This window comes from Nannobrachium achirus (assembly GCF_963921795.1).
Source record: "Nannobrachium achirus genome assembly, chromosome: 1".
Classification (NCBI taxonomy): domain Eukaryota; kingdom Metazoa; phylum Chordata; class Actinopteri; order Myctophiformes; family Myctophidae; genus Nannobrachium; species Nannobrachium achirus.
Genome location: NC_137810.1, coordinates 33,338,118 through 33,364,167, shown reverse-complemented (window position 1 = coordinate 33,364,167; position 26,050 = coordinate 33,338,118). Strand labels below are relative to the sequence as shown.

General features: G+C 43.0%; 2 protein-coding genes across 3 annotated transcripts in view; one reads left to right on the top strand and one right to left on the bottom strand.

Moving 5' to 3' along the window:
- The window catches only part of zc3h3 (zinc finger CCCH-type containing 3), a 75,300-nt gene extending 70,315 nt beyond the window's left edge, over nucleotides 1-4,985 (bottom strand). For both annotated transcript variants that reach the window (XM_080733288.1, XM_080733287.1), the window contains exons 1-3: nucleotides 4,909-4,985; nucleotides 2,851-4,384; nucleotides 1,822-2,012 (exon numbers count right to left, since the gene is read on the bottom strand). In XM_080733288.1, the coding sequence (XP_080589414.1) occupies nucleotides 1,822-2,012; nucleotides 2,851-4,384; nucleotides 4,909-4,954 (1,771 nt within the window). In that variant the 5' untranslated portion in view covers nucleotides 4,955-4,985. The remainder of the gene's footprint in view (nucleotides 1-1,821; nucleotides 2,013-2,850; nucleotides 4,385-4,908) is intronic.
- A 944-nt stretch (nucleotides 4,986-5,929) lies between these two features.
- On the top strand, nucleotides 5,930-17,481 carry cyldl (cylindromatosis (turban tumor syndrome), like). The gene is made up of 15 exons (XM_080723656.1): nucleotides 5,930-6,013; nucleotides 6,672-7,117; nucleotides 7,262-7,543; nucleotides 9,352-9,445; nucleotides 9,680-9,858; nucleotides 11,210-11,345; nucleotides 11,561-11,717; nucleotides 11,809-11,919; nucleotides 12,109-12,200; nucleotides 12,359-12,422; nucleotides 12,894-13,026; nucleotides 13,320-13,428; nucleotides 13,926-14,044; nucleotides 14,262-14,475; nucleotides 15,925-17,481. The coding sequence occupies exons 1-15, from the start codon at nucleotides 5,998-6,000 to the stop codon at nucleotides 16,107-16,109; spliced, it is 2,337 nt and encodes a 778-aa protein (XP_080579782.1). The 5' UTR covers nucleotides 5,930-5,997; the 3' UTR covers nucleotides 16,110-17,481.
- Nucleotides 17,482-26,050: the final 8,569 nt, after the last annotated feature.

Sequence of the window (26,050 nt, the reverse complement as noted above, 5' to 3'; positions counted from 1 at the left end):
ATAAATAAACAAGCAGAAGAAACGGGAAGGGGGGAGAGGTGATTGAGCCTGGGAAAAACGGAGGGAAAGAGAGGGTGTGGGGGGGGGGCATGTGAAGGGAAACACGAGAGAAGAGAGGAAGAAGTGAGCAGCGGAGAGGCGGGGCTGATAGACGCACCCACCACGGGGATGAATAAAGCCTAATGTTAATAGTGATGGCTTTTCTAATGCCTTCTGACTCCATTGACTGGAGTAGGGTTGGGGTGGGTTGTTGAGATTACATTGAGATGGGACGCAAGGGGACGCCGGGTAAAGGCAGAATGACCATAGGGTTACGCCGGGGGGAGGAGGGGGGAGGGGGGGGGGGGGGGATTGGAGATGAGAGAGAGAAAGGAGAGAGAGGGAGAGAGAGTCAGAGTGTGAGTGAGAGAGAGAAGGAGAGGAAGGGATGGAGGGCCCAGGGAGGTTGTAAAAACACTGATTGCTTTCCATCAGGTTGAGCCTATATTCTACAGTTCGTTAAAAACAATCCAATTTGCAAAAGGATAATTATGCATTAGCTCCTTTTTTTTATCTACAGGGGTGGGAGTGGGGGGGGGGAGTGCCGTGGCTTGATAGTGGCCGCTCCCTGCCTCCACCTCTGCAAATTACCCACTATCGGCACTTGTTCACCATCACGGCTGAATTGGGCAATCAATTAACCCACACACACACACACACACACACACACACACACACACACACACACACACACACACACACACACACACACACACACACACACACACACACACACACACACACACACACACACACACACACACACACACACACACACACACACACACACACACACAACCACCAACATTCACCCAACACAAAGAGCCTCCAAAGGTGTGTGATGCTGCCCTCTGTTGGAGAGTGTTATGGTGCATTTAAACCTGAAGATATATATATATATATATATATATAATATATTTGTTTCTAGTCGCTTCAATCGCTTGACTTTGGTCACACTGGTCAGTGTCGGGAAAAAAAAAGAATCAGAATCAAGGGGAAACACCGGGAAAAAAGGGAATCCCAAAACCAAACAACATCCGGACAACATCAGCGCTGATTTGGCTGTCAGGACGCAATGGGTGGAGTCGGAGAGAAGCGATTTTTCCAACTGGGGCGAAGATACCGAGGCGCCGTTCGCGTCACCCCATTCGCGCGTCGTCTCGTCTTTCACTTCCTATGTAATCGCACCGCTCGAACTATCCGGGTTTGAACGCACCATTAGGGAAGGTGCCATAAGAATCATGGGCCTGTGTGCTGAACACTAAGAATAAAGGGGCCATTTAAGAACACATACTGATATCCCAACTCTTTACCAGGATTAGATACATTTCTTAGTCTTACCGTGTAATGTAATTTTCCGTACACCTGGTTAAGAGCTAAATAGAGCATTTGAGGGTGAAAACAGCTCTGCAGAATTAATAATATATCCTCCATGAGCATGAACAGCAAGACAATGATGACTATGAACATCAGTGAACATCAACACACACCTCTGTGGGGCACCCGCTTGCCTAGCGGTTCGAGTCCCGATCCCTGCGTGTCACTCCCCATCTCTCTCCAATTTCCTGTCAGTCTACTGTCCTATCAATAAAGGCGTAAAAGCCCCACCAAAAAACCACCACACACCTCAGTGTGGGTCTGTAATCTGTACTGTACCTCAGGTGGTACAGATACCTGAGGTGCTATCAGATAGTCATTTGAAGAGTGAATGACAAATTGCAAACAGACCTAGGTCTGGTGTGTCAGGTACTGTAAATAAACAAGTAAAAAAAAATCCCTTACCTGTCCTGCACAAAGCTGGGGAGAGCCGGCGCAGTTTATGCCTCCCAAAAGACACCAGTTCCTTAGAGGGGGTCGACCTTCCACCTGTAGGGCTCTTAATTAAGGGCTGTGCCCGTCCCCGGAAGCTGTGCCGCCCACTCATCATCCCCACTGGAGACCCCACTGTGGTCTTCCTCTCCAACAGAGATCCGCTGTGGATCACAGGAACACATGAGAAAGAGAACAGCAACACGCTTTGCATACATTTGGCCAATTAACAATTCTCTATTGGCCTTATTGGTCCATTCATGGTACAGCACAAGTGGCAGGATCACTATTATTTGTCATTTCATTTTACTGTACTGTATAATGCTACAGTCAAACAAAAGTCATACTTTGCTACCACCTACTGACAAAAGACAGTATTACAGGGATAATAATGTCAGGGATAATACCCCCCCAAAAAAAAACCTTGGGTGTCTGTCCAAGTGTCTGGCCCTGTTACAGCACCACCAGGAGGCGGGTTTGACTAAAACACATTTTTGCACAGTACTCCTACAGATTTTGTCCAAAAATCATGCAGATCGGTACACAGTATCTCTAAAGCCATTAAACCAAATGGGTATTTCTTACATTGGTGCTCCTACATTATCATGCAAGCACCAGTTAAAGTTACTTTCCATCCCTCATATACTGTGTGCACCCACACACAGCACATCATTTCAGAGCTCATATCTTTGAACGGGTAAGGGCCAGTTCTCTATTGATTACTCACCCAATTGGAGACTTGAGTTCAAATTATTATTAATTTTTTAAAGGTTTATCGCATTCCTAAGACAATAATTTGATTATAAGAAATTTGCCCCCATTGATTCTGGATGGAGACACAAATGCAACTCCATCCGGAATCTAATAGGGGTACATTTATTATATCAGATTATTGTCTTAGGAATGCGACAAAAACAACATTTTGGGGGTGTACTACTACTTTATGTCTGGACAGGTGTCTTAACAGGACGCAGATCCGGTGTTCTTGTTGGTCAGCCTCACCTGTTAGGGGATCTCCTGATGATTTTCATCCGACTGCGGAGCTTGAATCCAACAGGGAAGGAGGCAGAGGGAGAGGAGGACTGGAGAGCAGCACTCTGAGGGAGAGAAGGTGGTACAGCCAGCCATCCTTTCGCTGCTTTATAGCTTTTCTCTGAGGTCCAGTGGAAGGTGGACCCCCGACGGGCTGCCGCGCCTCCGGCCGCTGTCCCAGCGGTACTCTGGCCGACTGCCTTCCATCGGTAACGGCTGCTGAGAGAGCTGCCGGCAGACGAGGGCCCCATCCCCTTCCTTGTCTTAGGGGTGAGAGCTGGGCTGGGGTTTCTGAGCTTGGACCCGCTCACTCCCTTCTCCAAAGCCCTCTGTGGCAGAGGTACAGATCTCGGGGATGGCGTTTTGCGAAACAGCTTGGCTTGGCTTCCGACAGTTGAGGCGGATGAAATCCAGGTGTACTTGGAGGTCTTGGGGGCTCCAGTAGCTTGACTCAGCCTTCGAGGCAGCTTCTTGCTGGGGGTTCTTTTACCGACGGGGGTTGGGGGCGAACGTCCAGTGGCCTGTGAAGCATTTGAGATGGAGGTCAGAGCAGGGCTCAAACCTCTTTCAGGGGACTGAAGTGGGGATCTAGACTGTGGGGACACCTCTCCTCCAGTGACCAGCTGGCTCCTCACCCAGGTGAATCGTTTCTGAGGAGATGGGGCGAGCTGGGCTGGGCTGGGCTTAGACCTGGGACTAAGGGAGAGTTGTTGTTGTGGTGCGCTGGGCAGAGCAGATAGAGCTGGTGTGGATTTACCGACTGGGAGAGTATCAGGGGCCGTTACGTGAACCATCGGTTTCACCTCTGTGGTTTTCCTCGGCAGATGTGCTTTGATCTCTACCTGGGTGCTGCTCTGTGTCTGGCCAGAGGCATCGGTCTTGACTGAAGAGGTGACATCTACCGAGCCTCTGTCCTTCCTCTCTTCAGCCCTCTGCTGGGGATCTGCAGTCCGTCTCTGGTGGTCTTTTTGCAGGGCACCTTTCAAGCCTGAACCTGCATGACCTCTATTGTGCACTGATTCAGGTGTCCCTTTACACAACTTTGTACAAATTCCTGTAGATGCAGTTCTTGGTGCAATTAGTCCAATCCCTGTAATGGCGTTCTTCTGCCGCTCTCCGTCTCCAGGAGGGATCCCTGATGATGAAACAGCTATTTTGGTTCCACCAGGCTGGCCTCTGCCAGGGCCCTTGCTGCTGTGGCTGGGCAGTGTACTTGTGTGAGATGCTTCCTTCAGGGTGCCAGGTAAAGGGACAGATGGGGTGGCGGAAGCTGAAGGCTGTGCTGTAGAGGACCGTGAGGTCTTGTTGCTGAGAGAATACGTCTTCCTCCAGTGTCCACGAGGTTGGGGACCGTATGAGGCAGAGCTTCCCCTGGAGCTGTGTGGATGGACGAAGGATGTGCTCTGGCCCCTGCCGCTGGCCACAACAGGTCTTTCTGCATACCACTGGTGTGTGCTACTAGACGGGGTGTCGCCGTGGATATTCTTGTGGTTGTTGATGAGATCTACAGTAGGAGAGGAGTTGACAGCATTGTGATTCAATGGTGTAGTGGCTTACCTCAGTGGTTCTCAAAGTGGATTCCAGGGACTCTGTGGGTTCCTTTATGGGGGTCTAAATTGACCCATACAAGTCTGTAACTGTGACAGTGTACAAATGGAACCAAATGAACCCGTTGGTTCAGTTTGGTTCCATTTGTACATTAGTCAGAGTTAAGGGGAGACCTTGAAATCTTAAAGTTTGAGAAACACTGGCTTACCCACACCATATCTTAGTAAAATGAATAAGTAATATTACTAATATAGTGTTATAGTCGTGTAGCCGGCTCGTGTCGTTTGTTTTGACTTGAAGCACACAGTAACGGACACGTCCCAACGTTTTTACTGCTAACTGTTAGCTTCCATGTCTGTTCATCAAACGTCAGATCGAAATGACAGCAGGATTTTCTAAGTGGTCATAATTTTCTACATTAGTCTGCAAACGATTCGCTACTCGTACACATTAATTGATGCTTTAAACCCACAAACTTACTTTGAAGAAGTTCAATTTGTCTTTTCAACGCTTCTCTCTCCTCCATGTTTACCTTTGAAACGGTTTCGTAATCATGCTGCGCCTGCGACTGACATGACGTAGAAATAAGTAGCATAGGGTACATTTTTTTGCCATCATTCGTGCAGGCTAAAGTGCCCAGACTCTCTCTCTCTCTCTCTCTCTCTCTCTCTCTCTCTCTCTCTCTCTCTCTCTCACACACACACACACACACACACACACACACACACACACACACACACACACACACACACACACACACACACACACACACACACACACACACACACAATCTTGATTCTAAAAGTCCAATTACACCATTTATCAAGTGATATAATATATTATTTGTTTATGGATACATAGCCTATTATTACATAATATGGCATATTATCCATAGTGTCTATACTAGTATGGCTGTATTTTTTTCCTATAATTTGCTCTATGTCTATGGTATCCTCCTTTGAACATAGGCTACTGTGTAAATATGTTTTGGCTATAATTCTCCCCAGGAAAATTATGATAGTTAATAGTTGGGAAAAAGGAACCAAAATTGACCCGCCCCTTATGGTTTAGGGAACCTGACCGGTCCATTTGGTTCCATTGTACACTCTCAGAGTTGTGGTCCATGGTTTAATGCAGGGGCTCTCAGCCTCTCAAAGTGAGGTCTGAGGTCCCCCAGGGGTCCTTGGGTGGCTTGGGGGTCCCCAGCAAAATAAGCTATAATACAACAAAATCACCTTGACCTTTGACATTTTTAACACCACACATCTTCTTTAAGACCAAGGGCAAGGCACAAAATACCCTATGCACTACACACTCCGAGTCTGGATCCCATTACCTGGAATGATGGGTGGACGCACTGTGATTGGTGCGTCAGCTGTTGCCTGGCTACCAAAGAGCAAACCACAGCGTGAGCGTCGCTCCAGGTCATGGGATAAAGACTTATACGAATCCAATCACAGGGCAAGCTCGTCCATGCGTCGTTGTTATTAACATTAGGAAAGGATAATCAACACGTAAAAGGGTGTTTAAAATAACAATAACCGCAACCGAAGAATCGACGCTAAAGTCATGAACGATAAGGCATGTAAGTAGTATACAAATAATAGAAAATAATGTCCTGTTATTTGAAGTGAGCAGTACTTTGAGTTCGAGATGACGACACTGAAACGAAAGGGGAAGTGAATGACATGGCAGTGATGATGACACTTGAGGATTAACATTAACCATAACCTGATTTATTTATTAGACCGTGTTGTTAAAAGTTTAACTTGATTTGTTCGCGAAGGTAATCTGAAGAACTGACTTTAACTGTTATTAAAGCTAAAGTTGTCTTTGTTGTGAGTGTGATCGAGGCTGTTGACTATCTAGATTGATTAACCAATGATTTTGCTGTGCACTTTAGCCGAGGCCGAAGTTCTCCTTGATTACTTTCACTTTTATGGTTAACATTAGTTTTGTGAAGAGCTAGAATCAAGTCGTCGAGATTGGATTTGTGCTATGCTAACCATTTTAGTCTGACGCTGGTGAATACTAACCTGGTGAATGTTAACCTGGTCAATGCTACTGTGCCTAAACCTAACCCTTAACCTAACCTCAGTAAAACTATGCCTAAACCTAACCCTAACCCTTAGTCGAACTAATGAAACATAGAAATATCGATTTTACCCATGATATTGTTGTATCACAACTTGAGACGTATATATGGCTGTGTGTTTACCTTTATTGTGTTCCTGCCTCCACAGCCATGGCCTCACAAGGTACCTACATGTACTTCATCCTAACAAAGAAACCAAAAAACATTGGAATAATCAATGCAGGCAGCATATGCTACATCTCCGAGAACCGATACATGGGATTGCTCAGAAGAAATGAAGAAACTCTAACAAAGTTGCCTATGATGCGCATAGGGAGCTCATATCTGGATAATGAACTCGATATTGGTGACATGGAACCACTGAACATTCAGCAGGCTGAACTGTTGCTGGCCGTGACGGATGAATCAGAGAGGCTGAAGTGGTTCATAGAGAAGGAGACTCTGCAAACAGCCATGGACCTGACTTTGCACACGTCAGTAACTGTAGAAGAAAGAGGGGAGAGCCTCAAGGGCATCATCCGCTATATAGGCAGGTTGAAAGAGCCAGAATGCCGCCATCCTATATCAGGAGTCTTATTTGGGATTGAACTACAGGTACTGAATTTAAAACCTGATAGTTCCATGAACAAAAGGAAAGCGACTTTGTAATTCACATTTAACCAATGTGTGTTCATTTTGTGCTGCAAATGTGGAACATAGCATGAGAGGAATTGATGTAACATGTTTTGTGTCTTCCAGGGAAAGGACAAAGGAAAAGGCAAAAATGATGGGATGCACAATTATAGAACTTTCTTCAAATGTCAGAGAGACTGTGGCATTTTCGCCCCGTTTTCCAAAGTCAGACCCGTGGTTTCCAGCTCGTTGTCTCCCTCAGAGCCACGGCTCAGCCCACCGACCCAAGCTGAATCCCTGGCCTTAGGCGACAGAGTCACGTTCATTTTTGATGAGGACCACTTTGGTCACGGCATGGTCATGGAAGTGGGAGAGAGGGGCGGACAGCAGATGGTTCGGCTCTCTACAGTGAGTGTTGATGTCATTGTCTCCACCAGCCGAAGGCTGAGGGGAGAGTATGTTTTCCCCTCCGTCCGTCCGTCCGTGCGTCCGTCCGTCCGTGTGTCCGTGTGTCCGTCCGTGTGTGTGTGTGTCCTCGCAGTTTGTGTGCAGCTAATCTCAGTCGCCGTTGGCCCGGTCGCTGCCAAAGTGAGCACACACATTCCCTGGATGCCAATCTAGAACCTCTGCCCTAAATTTTTCAAATGGGCTTTTTCTAGCGCCACCTAGTGGCCGATGTTCGCAAGACACATTTCTGTGCACTACTCTTACAGATTTTGTCCAAAAATCCTACAAATCGGTAGGCAGTATCTCGACAGTCATGTGATCGACACGGATCTGTCCGATTTTGCATATTCCATCCTGATTGGCTAAGATTGGCTTCCAAAGTTTGTGGGATTGAGCCGTTTTGAACAAAATGCCTCAAATCACAAACGCAAAGTGCAATTATCATGAAATCGCGCACACACGTTACCACTAGGCCGAGGAAGAAATGCCACTTAATTTTTTTTTAATCAGCCTCATGGTGGCGCTATAACAGCCCGATTTGTGGTTTTACCTATAACTCCACCGATCAGTTTCAAACTTTGTAAGCGCACTCCCTAGAGGCTAAGGATAAACCTTTGCCCTGCATTTTTCACATCAGCCTTTTATAGCGCCACCTTTGGGCTGACTTATGTAAAACACATTTTTGGATATTACTCCTTGAGATTTTATCCAAAAATCATGCAAATCGGTACACAGTATCTCTATAGTCATGTGATCAAGTCCGATCCGTCTGATATTTCACATTCCATCCTGATTGGCTAATATTAGCTTCCAAAGTTTGCAGGATTGCTCCGTTTTTGAACAAAATGCCTCAAATCAGCAACGCAGCTTGCGATTACCGTGACATTTGCCACACATATTCCCACTAGGTCAAGGAACAAATGCTACCTTTTTAACATTGTCCTGTTATAGCGCCACCAGCAGGTAGACTTTAGCAAAACTCATTTTTGGAACACAATGCTTGAAATCATGCATGCAGCGTCCGATTGCCATGAAAGATCTAAGGTGAAGAACATATGCCACCCTTTTTACATTGGCCTATTATACAGTAGCACCACCAGGACGCACGGCCTGGTGGAGACCTGTGCTCGGAAGAGCACTGCTTCTAGTTCTCTGTGTTATTTACGTTGGTTTGGGGATGTTAATGTTATGCCATCTAATGTTCCAACCTCCAATAATGTGAGTTGTAATCAATGAATAATCAAATAGGTCGGACTACTATTTGCTAAATATTTATTCAAGTTATATATTTGTTGTTAGTGCTGCAGGGTAACCTATATTTAGCCTATGATGTGTGATACTCTCGTTTATACTGCTATTTATTGTGCATATAGAAAATCAACCTCCTTATGGAAAGCATATATTTTTGAGCGGTGGTAAACCGCTCCTATACGTGGCTGTGCGTGTGTCTGTAGCCTTTTTCCTCAGCGTTTTGCCATAGGAAAATGTGTGTACGTAGCATCATGTTTGTCTAGTAATGTCATCATCATATGTCTGTAGCCTTTTTCCTCAGCGTTTTGCCATAGCAAAACGTGTGTGTGTAGCATAGCCTGTACATCCTAGACTCAAATCTGAAGACGTTATGCAAGCACGACCACTGCTCACTTCACATTGGGTGTGATTTTTTTAATGGGTCACAGCAGACATTTGTCCATTATAAGTATTGAAGTATCCTTTGACCTTGGTTTAAAGCCAACTGTTTGTGGTTCCATCTTGGTCTGTGTTCACAGGAAACGGATAAGAGCGGGGCGAGAGGAGGGGAGACGGAGGTTCCTCTGAACCGTGTTTTTAAGGTGGAGGAAGAGGCGCATCCTGCAGGTCTAGGTGATTGATATGCTGCTTTTTCCTGCTATTTCACACAAGTTTCTTGTTGTAATAATAGTACACAATTATAACAATTGTCAATAATGTAGCTCTTAAAATTAAAAGGTCCTTTACAGATATTCCTAGGAGAAGTAAATACAATGACGCTAAGGCCTGAGGAAACAGTATAACACCATGGTTGTATTAAATTAATTAAATTAAATTCTGAAAACAATTCTTTCTTATTGATTGTAGATCCAGAGAGTATGGATATTGATGCTCAAATGGCAGTACCAGCACTTGACACTCATCCCATGGGCCTGGGTGTCGACTCTGTGGTTGAGGTGTCATTGGCTCCTGGGAATACCTATGGGATTATCCGCTGGGTCGGCCATTTGCCTGGTCGGGAAGAAACCATGGCTGGACTAGAGCTGGTAACTACAAAATAAAATGGAACCATTTGGACTCTTACAGGATTTAACTGTGTACACTGACATGTCCTTTTCAGGGCTGGCCTGGGCAATATGAATACATTATATCAATATTGTGATCTGAGATATCATATCATTACATTAATTTGAAGCTTCTGCTCCGTGAATGTCAAAAAGTTTCATTTGAGTTTTGGTACTGGATAGTCTTTTGAGGAGAAGACCTTCGCTCACCCAGTTCCTCTCAAGCAGGTGCATAGGTAATAAAGCATTAGTAGTGGGAATCTTGAAAAGAGACCAACCCGCACACTGCCACTTGCAAGTTCAAGAGTTTCTAATAAACCAACGTTTCGGTCGAGAGACCTTCTTCAAGCTAGTGTCAAACAGGCTGGCAGCATCACTAAATACTTTTCCCAACCAATCAGAAACAGTCAGTGTTGATCACTCGTTACAGACAGCTGTGTTGTCATGTGACTCAGGTAAAGTGTAACCTGACTTGCGCCAGATGGTGGCAGTAGTGCGTAGGCTACCGCCCTACTTTACCATCTGAGATCTCTCGGGGGGAGTTGATAACGCTCGTAAAGTCCCGGGCCGGACGAATCAGCGGCAGCTACGGGCGGGCTCTGAACGGCTCTGAGCCAATAGAGTCTGATTGCAGACCACGTGGATGCAGACAGGCCAATATGAGTGGTTGGAGTTGGCACTCCCAGACTGTGATAGAGAGACGGCCACATCCAATCACCTGCTAAAGAATTTGAAAAAATGGCCCGCCCCTTACATCGGGTCTGCCCGAGAGAACCCAGATGATGGTAAGCAGAGCAGTATGCAACCAGGCATACGCACTGCTGCCATTATCTGGCGCAGTCAGGTTAGGTAAAGTGCACAGTGCCGGGGAAATCTCGCTCTTTCGAACAACCGTCATTTCGACAAAGGAGCGTCGGGAGGGTTAGCGACTCGCCCCACGGAGGTTAGGTTTAGGGTAAGGGTTAGAGTTTGGTGTCGAACAGATGACACGTAACAGCAAAACTCTCCCCACAGTGCCTTCTGATGTCCTCTAATGTTATTGAATATATACAATAATACAGAAGAATAGAGTCATGCCAAATACTGGATAGTCTAAAAGGGTAACTGGGTGCCTGGCACAATTTGAAGCAAGCTGTGATGGCACTAGTCTCTCACTGTGGATCGAATAAAAAAAGAAACGTGTATGTTTATTGCTGTAAAGAGTTACTGTAGATATCACTGCAGTTCTTTTCTCCTCATCTTCTTTTCTTCTGTACAGTAAGTTATATAACTTACATGACATGCACATAATACATGCATGCACTCCTTCACTTCGTTCTGTCTCTGTCTCCAGGAGGACAACTTTGGGGTGAGCGATGGCACATTCAAAAACGAGAGATTCTTCCAGTGCCCTCCCGGAAGAGCTCTCTTTATCAAGCTGCTCTCCTGCCGCCCAGACTCACGCTTTCAGAATCTGTCAGCCACTAGCGGTGAGAAGATTTCTAAAATTTGAAGTTGCAGGACATAAGTGGTGTAATGTTTTATGTGCTGCTACTTAAGTTTAGTGTGTGTGTGTGTGTGTGTGTGTGTGTGTGTGTGTGTGTGTGTGTGTGTGTGTGTGTGTGTGTGTGTGTGTGTGTGTGTGTGTGTGTGTGTGTGTGTGTGTGTGTGTGTGTGTGCGTGCGTGCGTGCGTGTGTGTTACAGAAACAGATACAGAAAGAGAGAGAAAACATAGTGGAGAAAGGCTAGAGAATCCCATCGCTCCCATCACCACCGAGCGAGTCACTGAGGTTCTGATTGGTGAAATGAAGGGGATCCAAGGCCACTGCAACTCTTGTTACATGGATGCCACCCTCTTCAGGTTAGAAAAGGGACTGCAGTATAACATGTCATATTGAGTCTTGGAAAAAGAATTGAAACGTCTAACTTCTGTTTCTCTCTGGTCTTTCTAGTCTGTTCTCCTGCTCCTCCGTGCTGGACTCCCTCCTGTTCATGTCGACAGAGCCACGAGACGCCCCCATTCAGGAAACTCTGCTCTATGAAATTGTCAACCCCCTGCGCAGGTATGTCCTTGTGCACATAATACTGTATATTGAACGTGCTTTTATTTGCATTTATTTTACTAACAAAGAATATATGATTTTAGTGTTTTGATATGGCAATGCTCTGGAACGCTGGTCTATAATGTTCGCTATTAAGTGTTGTTATAAATTAATGACCATGATATCAATTGCATTGCCATCCACACACAGTAAGGGCTTTGTGGAAGGGAAACACATCATGAAGCTTCGCCAGCAGCTGCAGGAACACGGCTACAGCCGCACATTCACTACCGATGAGAAAGGTCAGTCTATTAACCACTTAAGGCAAAGTCATATCTATATGACTTATGTATATTGGCTATTTTAGATGTAGCTAAAGTGTAAAGCAGGGCATGTGTAAGTGGTTGGACAGAAATCATTCATTGACCGCACTTTTGTGACTCTTTTGTATCCATTTCAGATCCAGAGGAGTTCCTCACGGTCATCATGCACCATATTCTCGCCCTGGAGCCTCTTCTTAAACTGTATGCCGCCTGTCTGATTTATCATGTCACATAATGCTCGGACCAAATCCCTTTGATTTTACATATTGTATTAACCACATGAACCCTAGCGTCCCTATTCAGGGACGAACATTTGGAGAAATTAGCAGCTCTACAAGCTCACAATGCATCACAACAGGTTGTGAGCTTGTAGATTGGCTATTTTTTACAAAGATTTGGTGTAGAGGGGAAAAATTGACACAGTCATGTCGATGTTATGTCCATGTCTTGTGCCATGAAGGTTTTTCTCTACAACCAACCACAACATCAAGTTTTTTCGCTCCTGTCCTATTAATTAAGTCAGATGGGATATGGTTTGGTTCAAAATGAAAAGCTGCTTGCACTTACTGTATGCACATGAGGACTGAACTCCATAGATTGTTAGGGGAAATTGTTTCCCTGTTTGGAAAAGCTGTTTGAATACTCATTGTATGTTTTGCTGCCCACTCTCAGCTCAGCTGGTGGTAAAGTCCAGGAGAGCTACTGCTACCAGATCTTCCTGGATCAGAACCACAGCCTGGTGCTGCCCACTGTTCAACAGCTGCTGGAGCACTCCTTCCACAGTGCGGGACTCAAACTGGCTGAGGTAGGACTGTTCCCCATTTAGCTAATCAATGTCGGGACTAGTCCGTTTTAAGTTATACTCAAACTAATGTCTTGCGTTTGCTTTGGTTTTAGCTAACCCCTGCAACTTATAACAAACTAGATTTTAGTTTTGTGTTGGGAGAGATTAGCTTATACTGTGTTGATTGTTGATTATTTTCCACTAGATGGCAGTATTGTTCAGTTTCCACTCATCATCACCTCCTTGTACTTACTTTACTCTACCCTTATGTGGTATTGCTGTGGTATTTATTGTTCTCTGTGTTTTGTGTTCAGGTGCCTTCCTGCCTAATCCTCCAGATGCCTCGCTTTGGCAAGAAGTTCAAAATGTTTGACAAGATCATCCCCTCTCTAGAACTGGACATCACTGATCTCCTCTCAGAAGGTATTAATTAACCGAAAATGTATCAAAACAGACGTTTAGAACCTCTTAACCCACTTAATCTGGCTCATGTAGGTTAATGGAATAATCGAGAAACGGGTTTATTTTATTGTTTAAAAATGAATCGACAGGATAAAATTGTACAGATATTTGTTATTATAATCGACTACATCGATTAGTCTTAATAACAACTCAACACTGTAATATACTTTGTTGTACAAAAAACAACTCTCTCTCTCTGTCATTACCACTCACACTTGTTCTCTTTGTCTCACACTCAGTTATACAAGCAAACACACAAACCCTCCACAAATAAAGTGAGGTACAACGTGTGTGTGTGTGTGTGTGTGTGTGTGTGTGTGTGTGTGTGTGTGTGTGTGTGTGTGTGTGTGTGTGTGTGTGTGTGTGTGTGTGTGTGTGTGTGTGTGTGTGTGTGTGTGTGTGTGTGTGTGTGTGTGTGTGTGTGTGTGTGTGTGTGTGTGTGTGTGTGTGTTTTCCAGGCCCCCAGCAGTGCATGCTGTGTGGGCAGCTGGCCTACGAAGAGTGTGTGGAGTGTTTCAAGGATCCACTCTTTGGCCAAACAGGATTCAAACACTTCTGCCGCACATGTTCCTCTCAGGTGGAGTGTGTATTTAATCTATGTGTGTGTGGGTGGTTGGGTGAATGTGTGGGTGGATGGTTGGGTCGTGTGTGGGTATTTTTGAAAATGTTAACACAAATCGTGAATGGGGGGTCTCTCTGGCATGAAATATTTATGTGTTGTGGCAAATACATATTAATTTTGGGGGTCGATGACATGAAAAACTTTGAGAAATACTACTGTAAACTCTTTCCAGGTGCATGCTCACCCTCAGCGGCGTGCCCATCGACCCACCCGCCTGGACATGCCAAAGGGCTTCCCAGGACGCGTCGCGCCTCAAGTCCTGGCCAGAGACAAGCTGGAGCTGTTTGCAGTGCTCTGCATCGAGACCAGCCACTACGTCTCCTTCATTAAACACGGGCCCAACAACCATGACTGGATTTTCTTTGACAGCATGGCCGACAGGCATGGTGAGCGGCTTGCAAACACTCTCTGAATGTCTAAATGCAGTGCCTTTTAACTGTTACAGGTTACACTCAGGATTCTATTGTGTAAGAGGATTGTTCTGTGATAGATAGAACTAAGATGTTATAAAAAGCTCTAGAATCACCACCCTATAGTGTGCATTTAGAAATGTTTCTCACAAGTATCTCCTTTGGATCTGACACCCCTCATGTCCATTATCCATATGTTACTCACCAAAACTTTGCTCTGCACTCCATAGGAGTTGTTAAAGTATGGGAATGATTTGGATCACTATATTAAAGATGATGTTAAGCGCAACAACATCATGCTGTGATATTGTTGCACCACACACAGTCACAAACTTTAAAAGGGGATGTTGTTTGAATAGAGGAGACATTTGTATTAAATCAATTATTATAATATTTCACCTTTGGCATCAGGGTACAATCCTTAATATTCACAAGTACAAGAGCTTAAAGTATGTCTTTCTTTGGCTCTTAAAGACCGTCCATGCTGGCATTGATTTCACTGAGCTCAATGGTGTGACATAACCCGCATAAAAGACGACAGAGGCTTATTTACCATTACAATAATGGTCTTTAATTAAACTCTCAATAATGGGACAACTCCAAGTCTAAAATAAATCTCTGCAAATCTCTAAATGTGAATCGTTACCGTGTATGACACACCCCACCACTCCTACTCCCGCCGCATGTGGCAATTGGATTATATCAGTGATTTTAATGGCCACGAAATCAAATTAGCAAGGATCGCCCAAGCCTATTGTGTATGTGAGTCTTGTATATCCATGTATGTGACCAGTTCATCTGTGTTAATCATGTTGTGTGGGCCTGTCTCTGCAATAAAGCAGTTCATTCCTTGTATGAACCTCAAATTGTGAATCTTGATAGTATGATCCAGTATTACTTCTCCACCTTACACTAATAACCACATGAACCGTAGCACCCCTACTGTATATTCTGGGGCGAACATTCTGAAAAAATCGACAAGCTTTTGTTGGTGAATAGATTTGGTCTAGTGGGGGAAAGGAGGTGGGCCTTTTCCTGAGCACTCCCATGTATAGGGCGCAGTCAGCCATAGCTGTGGTGTCAGCCTCTGCTGATATGCTGGATGAGGAGTTACAAGGATCTTTGACAGAAGTGGATAAAAAATGTCAACCTAAACCTGTTCCCACAAAGAACAGCACAGTATTTAGTTAGCTACTCACTCCTAAAGATAGCATGCAGCCTCAGGAAGACATGCGCGTTTTGTATTGATTTCCCTGGTTGTACGTAGAGTTGAAACCGCAGCTATGGCAGCGCCTTCTCCAGGTTGTCACTCAGGAAATCGGTGTACAGTATAGGGGGACTCTGGTCAACTAAATAATATATTACATTATATTACAAGTGATTAAGCTTTGTCACATTCATCCGTTGTTGCGTGGGTTTCCTCAGGAGGGATGGACGGCTTCAACATTCCTCAGGTCCAGGCTTGTCCCGAGGTGGGCGAGTACCTGGAAATGTCCCCAGCGGAGCTGGCCAGTCACACGCCCCGGGAGATGAAAGGCGTGGCCAAGCGTCTCTTCTGCGACGCCTACATGTACCTCTACCAGAGCACAACCATGTGCCTCTACCGCTGACCTCACCACCATGGAAACCACACAGCTTCATACCCATAAGAGATTGGTAAAACCATCGCTTATTAGTGCAAGGCACATTGCAGATCACAGGAGGGAAAAGCAATGCATCAGCTGAAACCTGCAAACAATAAAGAGGTTCATTACTAACTTACTTAGCTTTGTTGTTAATGTCATACATTGCTATCATAATGCAGGATATTGTGGCTAACTAGCTGCAAGATGAAAATGTTCCTCTATCTCTTTACCAAATACAATTGGTATATATTTGGTTATAAATGGGATCCAAAAGAAGATCCGACTGAGTGGAAGGAACCTGCTGCCTTGCACTATGGAACGCATGTGATGGATGTGGGTAAAGAAATGTCATGCTGGCTTTATAAATATATCCATCATCCAACTATGACCTTTCTTTTGTGTTCATGCAAGTGCCTTATTGCCCACCATAATTAATAATAATATCTATTTCATAATTAACCACACAGCAAGTGGTGAAATCTGATACAGCTAGATGCTAGACAAACACAGCCGATCAGCCCAACACAATCACATGGTATACATACTGTAACTAGTGCGTAATTACACATAACTTGAACGACATAGCAGGAATATCACACGACAATAGTGCATGAGTACAGAGATTATATGGATGTATGTGGAAATGTGGACAAAATGCTGTTTGGAACAGCAGCAAGGATTGTAAACTAAAGGGATACATGTCAATTTCTTCTATGTCATCTTCCTCGTAGAGGGAAGAAAATCGGAATAACGAATGTATATAATGGCAAAGATAAACAAGATATTTGCACTCTAATGTAAGAAACATACTTTTTGTGTTTTGTAAAGTTAAATCATAAAATGTTCTTTTATGATTTTTCATAAATGAATGCCCCATTATACTTTGTATTACAGTGTCGCACAAACGTAGCTAAATTAGCCGATCTACGAGCTGAGAACTCGTCGCGCTGCTACAGGTGAGCTTGAAATATTTTTAAAATCAGGACGGCAGGTTGAATGGTCTGTCTGTGGGTTTTATAAATATTAATCTAGGCCTAATTAAAAATATTAACAAGTGCTTGTGACTAAATAATACCTACATTAGACCATTGGAACACATGGGTCATTTCATTTGTTCATTTTTTGAAAAGCAACGATGGTGTGAATAGTTGTCTTCCTACCACTGACAAGTACCGGTAATTGTAAAAGATGGAGAGACATGTAACTATCATTCTGAAATGTCTGGAAATTTCTATTTTGTTAATGGCCTGCTAATACCTGACTCCACTGTAATCTAAATTAAGATGTTGAATGTGGAATATTTGATTCCAATTTTGTCTCAGGGAAGAGCATTCTCCTCATGACCATTAAGTTCTTTTTTTTTCTTCTTTTTTTTTACGTAAGATATGTATCTTTGTTTAATGTCATCATTTTCAAAATTATATTAAAAAACTAATGATCAGAAAATGTCACACCTCTTTGTAATACTATTCTGTTTGTTGCTGTGACTGAGTGACCGGGGGCAATTGTGACATCTTTGCACAATCAGAGAAGGAGATCTATCATCGTGCTCATTTCACAAAGGTTAGACTGTCTCAATTCTATAATGATGTGGATCAAACCTGTGACAGATGTCGTCAAGCACTGGCGAGCCATGTGCATATGTTCTGGTCTTGTCCTGTTTTGCAGTCATATTGGGTGTAAGTCTTCGAATCACAGTCTAGGATAGCTGGAATTCCTCCTACAATGTTGCTTTCTTCCTTGGAGGCAGCCTTTATAGCCTTTGTTACATTATTAGCTAGAGATGTTTAATATTGCTTAAGTAGAAATCTCCCAAACCCCCTTCACACATGTAATTTAACACAGTTACCAAGCCAACAATAACTTGAATAATAATAACTGTCATCTCCTCTACTTGTATTAATCAAGTCTTGTGTTAATCAAATGCAGCTGATCTATCTCTTTTACTAGAAAGGCAAAGATTCCAAAAGCAGTTCCAATAGTAGGCCTAATGTACAAAAGATCACATAAGAACATAAGTGAGGGCTTATTCTTTTAGAAGAACTAGAAAACGTACCATGGCATACTGTAGTTGAAGAGGAGAATCCAGAGTTGGCTTTGAATTAGTTTATGCTTAATGTTTGTCAATAGCTGACAAGCATGCTCCAGTTAGTAAACAAACTGTTAAATCTGTAAGAGCACTGAGGATTGAAAATGAAATTAAGAACTGGCTTTAAGAAATATTGCTAAGCAAAAGGAAAGTTAGTCTGGCTGACTGACAGATCTACAGTAAATTGAGGAATAATGTGACAAAAATGAATAGAAAGAAAAATAAATGTTATTACCAAACAAGCATGAATGAAATATAAATGTTATTACCAAACAAGCATGAATGAAATAAAAACGGTAAACGGCTGTGGAAAACGTTTAATAATGCCTCGGGTAGGGGTTCAAATAGGGCTTCTTCCTTCATTGAAGATGATGTGTCTTTTATTACTAAGCCATATGACAGCTCAGTACTTGAAGACCTGTCTATCTCTTAGGAACTAAAATAGGCTACACTTTGTGGATAAAAGATCATAGATGTATTTGTTAAATTGGAAGGAATCAGGTGCCTGTTAGGTGGATACCTGAAGAAGTTGTGGGACACTTTGTTTACAGCTGAACCTCATAATGGACGGTGCATCGACCAGACCAGTAATCATTGCTATACTGTATAGAGTATCTGTAACATGAGTCTCCCCATCTCAACAGCTCTTTATTAAACAGAAAATAAATTATCAATCAGAAGAGAGAACCAATTTATCAGCTTCATAGTGTTCCAATTTTGTATGCTCATTTCTTTGTGCCATCAATTTCACTTATCTATCCTGTATCCTGTATGAGTCTCATAATTGGATGAAATTGCATTGGTATCTGAACCTGAAAATACATTTTCTGTAATTCTGCCTAGACTACCCAGTTCTGGCACATCGTATGTCATTAACTCGGGTGCATTTGTATATATAGCACTGAGCTCACTGGCCAATACAAACCAATACGTGTAGGCCTATACAGTATATCGTTTTTTTTTTTTTTCTCTCTTTCTCTCTCTCTCTCTCTCTCTCTCTCTCTCTCTCTCATTTTGGTTTTATTTCAGTTTAGGCAACTTGTACAAATATATTCAGGTTTACTGTATATGGGCATAACAGGATTGCATCTTTTAATAAATAAATCTGATTGAAATCTTCATCTTGTAACATGGAGTGTGTCGTCATGGCATCAGGCACAAACAAGCTCACAACATGATACATGCATGGTCTGCCTAGTGCTAAAAACTGCCCTGCTTGTAGATCTGCTATTTTCACTTTTGGGTCCCGGCCAAACATCTAATCTCTCTCTTGGGTCAACCTGAAAAGCTCAGGAACAACTGGACTGGAGCGAAAGAAGGAGCGGACCTATTAAGCCCTGGGGGCCCCCTGTGAACTAAGTAGTAGGTCTATATAGGGTTTAAATAAACCATTCCACAGAAACATGCACATACAGTATAGGCCTATGTCCTCCATCAGTACATTTTGTCTCACCAGAAAACAAGCAAGTAAGCTTTCAGTCATATTTTGATGTTCCAAGGCCTAATTAATACATGAAGGAATAAGTTCTGGTAGAATAAGGATTAAGAGGTGGAGAGATCAATAGGAAAAAAGAGTGGTAAGTGGACACAAAAAGGTGGACAATCTGCATTATAATGTTACTAGACAAACATCCAGTTCTTCCCCTCTGCATTGCCTGCCTTCCAGTCAAATGAAAGATGGATGAACAGACCGTACATGGGATGGAATGTGTTTTCTAGCCTATAAAATAATGGGGACTTGAAACAGCGAGGCCTTTCAGACAGCTTTTTAAAAAGCCTGAGTATAATGCCAATGCATAAAAGATCCATGAGGCGTGAGGTTTGCTGGACGGGGAAATGTCATCTTGATTCAAAGGCAGAGGTAAAGGTTTCACTGGGCACATAGGGGCACGTACCGGTCAGATTCACATGCGCGCGCGCGTGTGTGCTTGCATGTGCGTGTGCGTGTGTGTGATTTTCTTTTCAGAACACAACACACAGATCCCAATCTGTTCGTGCTAATTTACACTTTACACTGTTATTATAACAAATGTGGAACATTTCGTGGGGTAAATAAAGCCAAGTTGCCCTGCAATGGAAAAAAATTAGATCATCAATAACAGACTGGACCTGTGTAAAACCGTGTCGAGAACATGACGAGTAGTGGGGTAGATACCCTCACAAAAACATGCAGTAATCCTGGTCTCTATAATGCCTCCCCCTAGCCAGCCGGGGCACCTGATGGAGGGGAAAGGAACTGGTTGGAATAACGTGTTATTTCCACGTGTTACGTCCAAACCGGGGAAATCCCCCCTGTCAGGTGAAAAGAAGCAACTTGGACTACTCATGCACTGAAGGAAGCATGAGGTCGTCTGTTGTCTCCCCAGGCGCGGCAGAGGGAGAGCAGAAACCAGGATTACAGGTTAGGAAATTGGCACTGAGTGAACAAAAATTGTGGGATAAAAATTATAAAAGAGAGAACATGACAAGTGAAATTAGACTCATTTGGATGGTTTCTGGAATCAAAATTGTAAAGTGCACTGTAGTATATAGGCCTAACAATCTGGACGGACACTTTTGGAGAAAGACTTTCTACCCTCACATGGCTTCTCATGCAGTGCCATGAGTCCAAGGCCAATACATCTCAGCTCACTATACTGAACAGAATTAAGCACATGAACCGTAGCATCCCTGCTGGGGAAAATCAGATGCTTCGTGCATATCAAAGGTTTGCTGTAACGTGATAGTCACAGTCTTTGCAATATTTCCAGTCTTTTGTAATGTCTATCACACAAAAACAAAGCGTATGAGGTCTGCTTTGATGTGGGTCTTTTTTCCTGGCTCACGTCCACTCTGTCAAAGGGAAATTACATATTAGATTTACATGATCTGAATACCCTCTAAGGATTCACTCATTGACATGTCAAGGCCAACAAGGCTCATAGAAGCTCTCTCTCTTTCTCTATGGTGCAGTCCATAGGCGCACTGAGGAGAGTTGTCTCAGAACATGAAAACTGTCGCCGGCGTGCCTCATGGTAGCTGTTCTGTGAAGCGTCTAATAGTTCTATAGTTCTACAGTTAGTTCACTGTGTTCTGCTCTGTTTGTCTTTGTGCCCGGACAAACATTATGCCCAGCCATCATGTTTAGTGGCCAAGTTCCTTGAGCTGATTGGTCAGCTGCAGTTCTTTTTATCACTCAGAGTGAGGTTGCTGACCTGTAAGCCCATTCCTGCCAACGAATAAAAGGTTAAAATTTGAGTTATTACAACAAGTACTGCGTTCGGTGCCGCCTGTTTCCGTCTGTCTGTACAAAGGCAGGGCCTTTAGGGAGCAGTGCTCTTGGTGACGTCACCACCAACAAGTGCGAATTGATATAAATAGAAGGGCGCAAGTTGGCACCTCAAGTTGGCACCCCGACAGAGTGCCAACTCTGTCGGGGTGCCAACTTGCGCCCTTCTATTTATATCACCCACATACACACAGACAGCACCGAACAGCACAGATCGCACTAGCCTTCTTGCAAGCTCATATACCGTATGGCCACGAGTGCACAGATAGCAAGTTGGCACCTCGACAGAGTGCAGTCTAGTTTTTCTTGTCATTTTAAGTAGTATTCTTAGATTGCAATTGTTTTGTTTTGTTTTGTTTAAGGAACATCATCAGAGGGCCTATAAATCTATATATTTCACTGCCTGCCCCCACTACTTTCAAGACAACTGTTTTGCCTGTTTTCAGTTTTCACTCTGTTTCATCCATTCCACTGTATGGAGCTGAAGCCATTGTATCGCTGTGGTTAATTGAACAGGACTTTGTTGTCTTTAAACTGGGATATTTCCCATGGGAGGTCTTCAGAACTGTGTGTACTAAATAATGTCCTTTCTGTTTTATTCTTTATCAACCAACCAAACAGTGTCTCAATAAAGAGTATGGCGCTATATGTTACAAGTTTAGTCTATTAGGACTATATATTTTAATCACCTTTCTATAAAGACTTGGCCTTTAATCAGAATGACTTAATAAATAAATTAATTAATAACAAACAAAGCAATACTGATGAATGTCCACATTTCATCATTGCTTAATCTCCATTTGCAAAGGTCCTCTTCTCCCGCGAGAGAGGAGTCTTTATATTGGATGCACCTGTGAGATTTATGACTTCCAATTGCCATATGCTCTTTTAATAATTTATCATTATCACCACTTATAAATGTGTCATTAAAGCACACACGGTGACTGAATAGGGAGTTCTGTATGGGACTATGCGTGTCTTTTACATCTCATGGGTCATAAATTAATTTGCGACACTGTGGGGTAGCTTTGATATCTCTGGGAGGACATACAGTACAGTAGGGTACCTGTGGGAATGACATCTACAGTATGGCCATTAATACACAGAGAACATCTTTTCCCTGCTCGTGAAAATCAATGGAGAGGCTGGTCAGAATCACATCATGTAACTTGCTACACACACACGCACGCACGCACGCACGCACGCACGCACGCACGCACGCACGCACGCACACACACACACACACACACACACACACACACACACACACACACACACACACACACACACACCAACACTATCACCCATCAGACAATATCTGTCTCACATTGTCATCCAAAGAATAGCACAAAATGAGCTGAGATTGTGGCGCGAACAACTTCACTGTGACAGGTTCTTGCCATGTTTGTCCATCAATACAGTATTACTAATGTCCCAAGAGGGCTGAGGTGTGACAGATGTGAATTTCCCTCAGCTTCAATTTTCTGGGAATTGTTTATCGCACACATTACTTGGCATATAGTCATAAAATGTAACACATGCAATTGAATGCTGCTACCCCACGTGGAACTGAATAACAAAAGATCTACCCTAGCCGGGCTGTGATGTGGTCTGACAGAACCAGCTTGGCTGCTGTCATCCTTTTCAACACAAACGTTCCCCATGGGTCTATCACTGATTTACACGTCACAATAACTGGAAAGTTGAGCTTGCTCAGAGGGGTGGCAGGGGATCCATCAAGTTCTTTTTTACAAAGCAATCATCCGGTGATCCCCAACAGACTGGTTCCTCCAAAGAACTCATGAGCTTCTAATGGTCAGGTTACAGCAGTGTGGTTCTCAACCTTTTCTGGATCAGGAACCACTTGAGAATCTCAAAAGTGTTTGTGGCCCACCCATTGATTGATTGATTGATTGATTGATTGATTGATTGATTGATTGATTGATTGATTGCACTTGATTGATTGAGCACTTTGTTGAAAATTCATTCAAAAGATGTTCTACATTTCCAATGTTCATTTATAGGCCAATATTGAACTACTACTTTCTGCTTTCTCCACTGGTGGTGATGTCATCAAATGATTAATTTAAGTAATTTCTATATAAGTATATGAAAAAAATCTATATATTGTTGTTTGGAAATGTACTATTTAATTATCAGAAGTTGCCCCTTATCTGTTTCCCTATACCTTTAAATGAAAACTGAGGATTTTACTGTGTAACATCCAAAACACAAAACATGTATTCTCAAATGTACAATAGGGCATATACCTTGTGCTGGAATATAAATTGATATTACAGAGTAACATATGCATGAACCCTGCACTTGAATATAATATTACAATGAGCTGGGAAAAGCACCCTAATGAAAGCCAAAGCCCTAATAGACTGTTTGTGAATACATTTTGCAGTCCAGCGATAATGGTGATTAATGCAAGGCTGGAATTGTTCAATTACAAGGCATCATTAGAGGGGAAGTGCAGACAGTTTGGCTCTTTCTATCCAATTAACTCAGACTTATACGTAACTCTTTGGCAGCCATATAGAGCCACCAAACAAAGAAAAGTGTGCGGAACATTGAGTCAACAGGCGAGAGAGGATCAGTGAGACTGTTGCAAATGTCAAACAAGTCAAACTTTGAAAGAGTGTATTAACTGCTGCTTGTGTGACTCCAGCTGATATACTCATTAAAGCTTAGAGATCTGACCTACAGTAAAAGGAAAACATGATATAGTGTACAGTATGTAAACACACTGGTCTGTTGAATAGGACATCATTTCATTTCATTCCCTGTGTCCTTTTGTTAATCTATTCTACTGTATACATGATCTATCTGCCTGTCTGTCTGTCTGTCTGTCTGTCTGTCTGTCTGTCTGTCTGTCTGTCTGTCTGTCTGTCTGTCTGTCTGATTGGTGTCTGTCTGTCCGCCCATCTGTCTGTCCATCTTGAAGACAGCCTTCATGGGAAACAAATGGGCAGAGACTTAACATTCTGTCAGTGCTTGTGCTCTGCTCTTGGGGGCAAGTCTCTTGTGCTCTTGCTCCCATTGGGTCCTGGTAAATATGGAGAAGCGTGTTTCCTTTTTTAATGATGCCATTGCTGTGGGAGTGATCCCAGATGTGGTTATCAGGCAGAGAATGTGTAGTGCTATAACTATTACTATCAGCATTTGGTTTTGATTGCCAGCAAGCCAAGAGCATATAGGAAAGGCAAGGCAACTTTATTTGTATAGCCCATTTCAACAACAAATGTAAATCCGGCTGCTATGAGACAGAAATCCTTTAATCTGTGATGTATTATTAAGGTGGTATACTGTAGCCCATATTCTAATGACCTTGTCTCCCATCCCCCACACTCCTTTAATCTGTGTGCCATCTATGATGAAGCCAAGCTTTTCCTTATACATGACTGAATTCCCTCTTAGAAGATACCTCACTTGTGAACAAAGCTACTGACAGATTACCATAATGGACAGTAACAACAACTGACCCTTATTATATCTGCCATGCTGACGGCAGGGCTTGTCTGTCTGTCTGTCTGTCTGTCTGTCTGTCTGTCTGTCTGTCTGTCTGTCTGTCTGTCTGTCTGTCTGTCTGTCTGTCTGTCTGTGTGTTTATCTGTTTCTGTGGTTAAATTGTATTTAATGGAGGTTGTGTTATGATGCTTTGGATGGACAACTGGGAGTGGATGTGTGAATTGAAAATTAGCATGCATATTCAGAAAGTTGCACCAACCCCATTTCCCAGACCCATAGCATATTTAAGTTGAATGTCACAATCATGTTTGGCCTTCAAATAGCTTTGTCAGCCCTATTTGTAGAAACCAGAGACTGCGCTAAACGTTGTTGCCAATGCATAATCATGCAGCATAATGCCTATTAGAGAAAGGTAGATGGGGCCATTACATTTCTTTTAACTTTTCAACATAGAATTGACCCTCCCTGCATTTGAGCAGATCATTCTGGGGAAAACTGTTGATGATGATAATAATAATAATAATCATTATTCATAGTCTGTTCAACAACAACAACAAAAAACTAAAACCATAGCCATATATACAAACAACATATCACACCACAACACCAAGATGATACATGATGTCCTCTCCCCACTATGCACAGAAATCCATCCTACCAATGCATGGGGAAGTTTGTCCTGCTAAAACGAATATTTTCCCACTTGAGGTTCTATATCTTCTCCCAGATAGCATGAGTTCAAAGAAGCAATACAGATGATCAGTGTGATTTGTTATTGAGAGTGCTAAGCGTGTGTATGTGTGTGATGGCTTTATTGTTCATATCAGAAAGTGTGGGTGTGGGAAGACCTTGCATATAATCATTGTTGATAGAATATACATATAGGCCTACATTTATTTTTATGTACTTTGACTTTGACATCTTTATTGATAATAAAATAACTGTATATGTATGTAACATAAATAAATATATACATTTATGTTTTATATACATACATTTGGATTAGAAGGTCAATATGTGTCAAAGTGTCCCTGCATGACACTTAACCCCTTGCTGCCCCTATATAGCCTGAGCGCTCATCTTAACCATCTGAGA

Excerpts from the sequence above, each read along its gene's own strand:
- cyldl (XM_080723656.1), top strand. Across the intron at positions 7,118-7,261 it reads TATTTGGGATTGAACTACAG|GGAAAGGACAAAGGAAAAGG; the intron begins GTACTGAATTTA and ends TGTGTCTTCCAG. Across the intron at positions 14,045-14,261 it reads GCCGCACATGTTCCTCTCAG|GTGCATGCTCACCCTCAGCG; the intron begins GTGGAGTGTGTA and ends AACTCTTTCCAG.